Source organism: Suillus discolor (assembly GCF_016758755.1).
Source record: "Suillus discolor strain FC423 chromosome Unknown F5147scaffold_134, whole genome shotgun sequence".
Taxonomy (NCBI): domain Eukaryota; kingdom Fungi; phylum Basidiomycota; class Agaricomycetes; order Boletales; family Suillaceae; genus Suillus; species Suillus discolor.
The window spans coordinates 79,542-86,900 of record NW_024541381.1 but is presented as its reverse complement, the minus strand read 5'-3'; the positions used below and the strand labels follow the sequence as shown (position 1 = coordinate 86,900).

The window sequence follows — 7,359 nt, the reverse complement described above, 5'->3', positions numbered from 1 at the left end:
CAATGAGACATAGAGGAACGCACCTGTTCGGCCACATCTGTACCAGATGCATCAGTGGCGCGCACCTCAGCACCGGTAGTGTCAGTGGCGCGCGCAGCACGCTTGGGAGGCGCCTCTGGAACAGTCTCAATCGCCTTCGCCTTCCATCCCTTCACCAGCGCCTCAATCTCCTCACAACCCTTGCACCCCTGCTTCAGGAACTCCGCGCTCTTTTTGTCCATATCCAACTCCACGCCCAGTACATCCGCGCGCTCAGAACAGCCGTTCAAGGTTGCCTAGGATGGTCAGATGACACAAAGCGGGACATGTAAGGCACACTCACGAGCACAGAATGCCGCTCGCGCATCCACATCTCTTGATCCCCGAGGAGCTCCGGCTTGAGATCAGGCGCCGCCATGACACACGCTTCCAATGACACCAAGGAAGAGGCCCAGGCGCTGAGGAGACGATCGGTATTGGATTCAGCGCTAGCGTCAGCCATAGGCACATCCTCAGGGTGACCTTGCGCCACAGGCTCAGGTTCTGGAGAGGGGGTGGCGTTCAGCATAGCGGCAGTGAAAGGAGGCATGATGGTATTGATAAGAAGGAAGACAAGAGATCACGAGAACGCAACCATCTCTTATCAATAATTCCATCGATTAGATCAGCAATGCTCGCGATCATCAAAGGGATGGCCCTACTCTCGCGATCACATGACCCCTGTCTATCACCACTTCTTCAAGTCCAAAATCCCGTGTTATAGCGCTGAGTGGGGACACTCAGAATGTAAGTCCCCGGGAGATGTAGAGACTCGCGCCTCTCAATGCGGAATATATGGCCCTATTACCCACATAATTCCCTACACGTTCCAGCTCTTATCCAAAGGATCAGTCATACGCGCTCTCACGCGCGCGCCCTACGTACATGCCTCGTTTGTGCGCCTTACACGCACTCATGCCTTTCACACGCGCTCATGCTCCTCCCCTTAGGCCTTCGTACCCTTGTCCGTCCGTCCGTCCTATGTCCTCGCTGATTTACTGGTGCGTTATTCTTATCCCTTTCACTGAATTGACGTACCTTCGGTCCGATCTCTGCGCTTACATACAGAAAGTCTATCATAGGCTTTAGAATATATTTAGAGTTGATATGGTTACTCGGTTTGGTACCACGCTCAGAAGCGCGTCGCATAGCGTAATCTCCCTTCTTAAATAGAGGGAAAGTTCCTTTTAACTGACCTGCTTCCCTTCTCCCTTATCTGAGTATACTGCAAATTGTATAGTGCACCTTAGTACTTGAAATCCGATTATACTTCACTATTCTACCATTGCTTGCGCATCTGCTATACTTGAACACTCTCCCCCATTGCTCAAAAGCACGCTTCCGCATATGCGCGCGCCCCTCGCATCTTTCGCTCGTGCGCGCCCTTCGTGCGCCTTCGCATCGCTTACTCGCGCCTGTTACCACCCGTCTAGTTGACGAAGACTCCCTCCATTACATTAAAGAGGAACTTCTCTCAGTAGCTGTCCTTTGAGTCAAGTCGTATTCTTGTATCCTGGTCTTACTGTAGAACCCCCGTTAGCTTTAGCGTTTCACCTATAGTCAAGATTCCTCACCTTCACCGTGCTCGGATTATTGACCTCACATCACTCACTGACCCCCAAAACTATTCCCAGACCGCAGACCCCTGGGTCAAACGCACTTGTCACCAAGTATAGCAGACTAGGCAGTGCAAGACCACAACATAAAGATATCAGTTTGGAGCCATCTTTGTATAGCCCCACTCTGTGTTGTATACCTACAATGGGTTTTTCTTCTTATCAGGCTATGATGAATTCACAGATGGAATTGCAAGTTTGAACAGTAAGTACCCAAGTTAGTGGTACACCAACTGCTCATTAACAGATCAAGCAGACAATGACATGTCTCCAATTTCAAGATTCCTCCATATCACAGACCCATAATACATAACAACTACAGGTAGTCTACCACAGTCACTAATGGACGAGATAGATGCTGCACCATCATCTAGCTCTAGCATACCAACCCCTGTGCCATCGTCTACCAGCAAACCACTTGATGCTGGCGATAACATCCATCCTTTAATTCCTTACTCAGCCCAACTTGACTCTTTCTACCATCTACCAGTCCCTCAGTTGCCAGCAGAGTCATCATAGCCTGAGCATCCTGAGAGACATAGGCACCCTCGACCCTCCATCACACCATACTTCATACCTGAGCCCAGAGTTTCTTGGCTGTCTTAGCCAACAACCACAATGGCTGCCCTCAATATCATGCAGCCTGCAATGGCCCCTATCATGCAGCCTGTGATGGCTATTCCCACTGCTGTGCAGCCAAATATGCCCCCCCTTGTTGTCATTAATGTCAGGCCCAATGTGAAAAAACAGATTGTAGATTGTGCAAAATGAAGAATCACAAGATTTGTCTTGACAATGTCTGCAATGGCTGGTACTGATGATGAGAAGGCAGCGCTTGTTTCTCTCACAATTTCAGAGGTGACATCTGTGCTAGGTATGAATGGTATATTTTTTACAAATAAGTTGCCGATTTGGATACTAATTGATATTTCTTGTAGTTACAATCAAAACAACAAGTAATCAACATCAGCAAGTGATGGTCACATGGCACAACACTTTTTGCAAGCTATTGGCCATGGTACAGAGTTGTCTCGCCTTGGGCTACAGTTTCTACCACCCACTAGACTCCAGTCTCATGCCGGTCCAATTTTGTGGCCATGTCATAACTGCATTGATTAACAATATTTGTAACCCATTAGCCTTCATGCATAAGTTTACGGTCGACGCAGTATGTTTCAATTTTATTTTCAAATACATGCTAATTTCAATCTTTTTTTCAGGACAGGAATGTCACCATACTTGATTGGGTTCTCGATGATCCCTTGATATTTCATGTTGCTATCCATTTCATATGGTGCAGTGACCTTAGCATCTCAGAATTTCTCTCCACCTCAACATCACACCAACTCCAACAACTCAACTATGCCATCACCACTATTGGAGCAGTTGCCAAGTTAGTGCTGCAGGAGCAGATTCCTCATCCACCAGTCATCCTGCCATTCACACAACTTGAAGGGAGTGAGACTTCCGACAACATCATGCACCATATTGGTAACCTGGACAGCATCCAGAAAACTGTGTTTGACTATCAGAAATCTCACATGCTAAACATTGGGGACTCGCAGGTCTTGTCCACCAACATACTAGCTCAACTTGACATGATGATGGCTGAAGTACAGTAGATATCACATAGCATATGTAGCTTGTTTCAAAAATTTCAGCTCAGTTCATACATGATATCACGACATCTATTACTATCAACTAATTAGTACTAAGTTTGTCAGCATTGCATTAAATAGGTATAGTACAAATAGTTGTATCTATTTTCCTAGCTCATGCTCAACTCAGATACTTCATAATACAAAAATGCTCAATTAAAAAGGAACTATGGTGTAAGGATTACCAAGTGGTTGACACCGGAAATAGCTGAAGTAACGCTCACCTCTACCATCACCATCAATCTTTAGCACGGACCTCGTCTTCATCCTATCCTTGTTCCCCATCAATGCCTCGTATACTTGACCCTTTATTAATCTCGTCTCCACTATACTGCTCACAGCCGAACCGCTTGGGATCTGTCAAAATGTTACACCACTCTCATTAAAAACTGTCAACATAATACCATTTACTCCCTCTCTTACTCGATTTTCGTGTTATCTCTCTCGTTTCCACTACTCTACCCTGTCAGGCGCGACACCACTCCCTTCAGCGTCTGTCTTTGCATAATTGTTTCGGCTTAGCTACACTGAGGACCCTTAGCGTTTCACGATATAAAATAGCCCATGTACACTCCTTGATGCAGGCAATTACATCCAGTCTCAAAGTTTCATTCTCGCATTCACTAATATCGCTATCACTATCATCTAAATGTCTCAAAATCTTTACATTCCCTATAAGTCTAACTGCTGCTGATAGCTATCTAATTTTTTAGCACCCAGCGGTCTCCACACCCCATCACACTCGCAAGTCATACGCTGACTTACATATTGGAGCCCACCGCGAGGGGTGTGTTCCAAATCTCTTGACCTTTTCAAGCGCATTCCACCCTTGCACCATCCATCCTGGTTCCTACTAGGAAAAACCACGCTGCCATCCGCCCACCCGTCTTTCAACCTGACCCATCAAAACCAGTAACACCACTGAATCCCCTCCCTCATAACACCTGCTCCAGAATCGACTCAGATAACGACGAGAACCCCTTTGTGCCAGCAGACTCAACCCTGTTCAACCGTGACATTACAGCAGTGCCCGCTCAACAACCCTCATTTAATTTCCATCAACCCCAACCCTTTCTTCTTAGACCCACCATCTTCACCAATACTCAAGCTCAAGCCACCATGCAACCGACCACTAACATGTCTCATACACATCAAGGCATAGGCACAATGCCCAGTCCTAACTCCAGCAAAGCTCCGCTCTTCAATGGCGAGACATCAGAACTGCTGGAGTTCTTCAAGTTATTTGAAGATCTCACTTCTACGTACAGTCTAAAAAGCGCTGACAAATGTAAATGTCTAGTGCGATATGTCAATCTTTCAACGAAGCATTTTTGGATAACGCTCACCAGTTACGAGAGTCACAATTATGCAACCTTCAAGCAAAGCATCCTCGACCAGTATTCTGGCGCTAGCAAGGGGCAGCGTTATACCGTTCGAGAGCTCAAGCACATCGTTGTCAATCAAATTGATAGCGACATCAACATGGAGAAAGAGTTGATTCAGTACTATAGTCAATTTCGTGCCGTTGCTGTCTGGCTTGTCAACAACACCAAGATCTCAGCCCACGACTGAGACAAGTACTTCTGGCAGGGGTTACCTATCCGCGCTTGTCGTCAAATCCTGCAATGACTTGAGCTCAAGGATTCAAACTTCAGCCGCGACGAGCCAACAAACTTCGAGAAGGTTGTGGAGGTGGGTCGTCATGTTTTCTCCGATGAAGCCTTTGATGCTGAGTTTAATGATCCCATCACTCTGCGCATCCAGTCTATTAGAGATCACGATCGTCGCACCAATACTGCTCCCACCAGTAATCGATGAGCTCAAGATCGTCCAGCATACAATTCTGATGACTCAGATGAGCCTCATGAAGCTCCTCGAGAAGTATGAATGAAGACGGTGCACTTTACACCACCTCAAGTGTCCGAGCAAGCTCCGCAAAAGTCTACCATGGATGAAGTTGACATGCTTACTCGACAAATGCACAGTCTTGATATTGGTGACGCACATTACTCAGTGTGTTATACACGACTTATCTGCCTCGCTCCCACTGCCGCAAATGCTTGGGCTGCACCCTGCGCTCATCAACTCTGCAACAACGTGTCCACAACCACTGCAGTACCTGCCAGTACTCCACGTTCCCCAATACAGTGTGCATTTTGTGGACAATCCCATTATTTTCGTACTTGCCCCACAGCAGCAGAATATCTTCGCACAGGACGCATCATCCATGAAGATCTCTTCCTTCTCAATCCAGACAGATCATGCATCCAACGACAAGGTCTTGAAAATTTGCAGGAAGCTGTGGACAGACACACCAAGATCATCACTTCATCTGCTCCATCCTCTAATCCTCCTCCTTTGACCATACCTTCCAGCGCCTTTATATCTGAAAGCTACTTCCTTCAATGTATCCAAGTTGCGGAGAACCATGCCACGGTCACAATGGTCGAAGATGATGACTCAGGTGCAGATGCTCTTGCCATCACTCGTTCGAAGGCGAAAAACGCGGTGCTTGATAATGCAGATGCAGGACTGTCCCAGAAGAAGCTTAAGGAAGCCACCAGTACCTCATCTGATACCCGTGTACAAAGTCAAACTCACTCCATTGAAGTTCTCATTCCCAAAGCTCCCCCAAAGAAAACTCCAGCATATGTTTATGAGTCCAAAGCAGCCACTCCAGACGCAGCCTCCTGCATTTATCAAAACATGCTCAGCACCATCATTCCAAATATCACGGTTGCTGACCTTCTTGCAGTAAGCCCAGATCTTTGACGAGAAGCTGTAGAGCACTGCCGCATGCACCGAGTATCTACTCCTTCATCTGCTACCACCCTTACCACTGCTGCATCTACTCCACCACCACAAATTGAGCACGCCACGCCTCTTCGTGAGCTCAAAGTCATGCTTAATGGTGTTCACATGGAGATGGCACTGTTGGATGAAGGTTCAGAGCTTGTTGTTATTTGAGAAGATGTTTGGAGGAAGACTCAAGCCCCGATCAATAAGAATATTCGCATGCACATGCAGACTGCGAATGGAGGTTCCCAGGACATGTCTGGATGCCTTGAGATGCTTGAAATCAACGTTGATGGTATCAAAATGTGGGCCCATGCCTATGTTATTGCTGATGCTCCATATTGTTTGCTCTTAGGATGTCCGTGGCAGCGGCTTGTTCAATTGTCAAAGTCAGAAACTGCAGACATGGTCTATGTCACCATCCATGACCCTACAGACATCATGCGAGTTCGAACTTGTGCTACCCTTCCCCGTCCTCCACCTTCCTTAACTTCAGCTATGCTCTCTGCAGCTGCCTTCAGTAACTCATTATTGGCCGAAATTCCACCTCCTGCAGTTGCGCACATTACAGCCACTTTTGCAGAGTGTTTGCTGAAGGAATCATTCGACCTTGATCCTGTACGACGAGTCCTTGCCTATAAGAAGATCGCCAATCGAGTAAAGCCTGTCGCAACCACCATGCCAGCCCATGCTCGCATTATCCGTCGTTTCCCTGAAGACTCCAGAGTTCACACCAGGCACTCGACTCACGGCAGAATGAATGGATGACCTCGGAGTCCTTCGAAACTTGTTTTTATGGCCAGAAGAGCAGAAACTGGTAGCGCACATTTTATTTCTCAACGAGTTAGCCTTAGCATGGGATGAGACCGAGAAAGGAAGATTTCGGGATGATTATTTCCCACCTGTCGTGATTCCCACTATAGAACACACTCCTTGGGTCCATCGCCAGCCACCCATCCCTCCAGGAATTTGTGATGAAGTCATTGCCCTCATTAAGTCGAAAATCGCATCTGGGATCTACGAACCGTCCAATAGTTCCTACCAGTCAAGCTGGTTCTGTGTCGCGAAGAAAAACGGCTCAATTCACATAGTTCACAACCTTCAGCCACTTAATTCAGTCACAGTCAAAGACACAGCCACTCTCCCTTATGTCGAACTATTTGCAGAACAATCAGCTGGACGATCGATTTATACCATGATGGACTTATTCGTTGGTTTTGATCACCGAGTCCTAGCTGAAGAATCCCGCAACCTCACCACCTTCCAAACCC

The 7,359-nt window shown here is 47.0% G+C and overlaps 4 protein-coding genes across 4 annotated transcripts; 3 read left to right on the top strand and 1 right to left on the bottom strand.

Moving 5' to 3' along the window:
* Positions 1–23: 23 nt before the first annotated feature.
* On the bottom strand, positions 24–580 carry F5147DRAFT_790877 (uncharacterized protein; the record flags this gene model as incomplete). Its single annotated transcript, XM_041443058.1, has 2 exons — positions 323–580; positions 24–275 (listed from the first exon to the last, which is right to left on the bottom strand). Coding segments are annotated over exons 1-2 (498 nt in total), but the record flags the coding sequence as incomplete, so codon positions are not given.
* A 1,672-nt stretch (positions 581–2,252) lies between these two features.
* On the top strand, positions 2,253–4,864 carry F5147DRAFT_781385 (uncharacterized protein; the record flags this gene model as incomplete). Its single annotated transcript, XM_041442632.1, has 3 exons — positions 2,253–2,360; positions 2,855–3,125; positions 4,110–4,864. 3 exons carry the CDS (start codon positions 2,253–2,255, stop codon positions 4,862–4,864), a joined length of 1,134 nt encoding a protein of 377 aa, XP_041285169.1.
* A 375-nt stretch (positions 4,865–5,239) lies between these two features.
* On the top strand, positions 5,240–6,259 carry F5147DRAFT_659007 (uncharacterized protein; the record flags this gene model as incomplete). The annotated part of the gene is made up of 2 exons (XM_041434534.1): positions 5,240–6,046; positions 6,080–6,259. The coding sequence occupies 2 exons, from the start codon at positions 5,240–5,242 to the stop codon at positions 6,257–6,259; spliced, it is 987 nt and encodes a 328-aa protein (XP_041285168.1).
* A 9-nt stretch (positions 6,260–6,268) lies between these two features.
* Positions 6,269–6,520, top strand: F5147DRAFT_523824 (uncharacterized protein; the record flags this gene model as incomplete). The annotated part of the gene is made up of 1 exon (XM_041429955.1): positions 6,269–6,520. A coding segment is annotated over one exon (252 nt), but the record flags the coding sequence as incomplete, so codon positions are not given.
* Between the last annotated feature and the right edge of the window lie 839 nt (positions 6,521–7,359).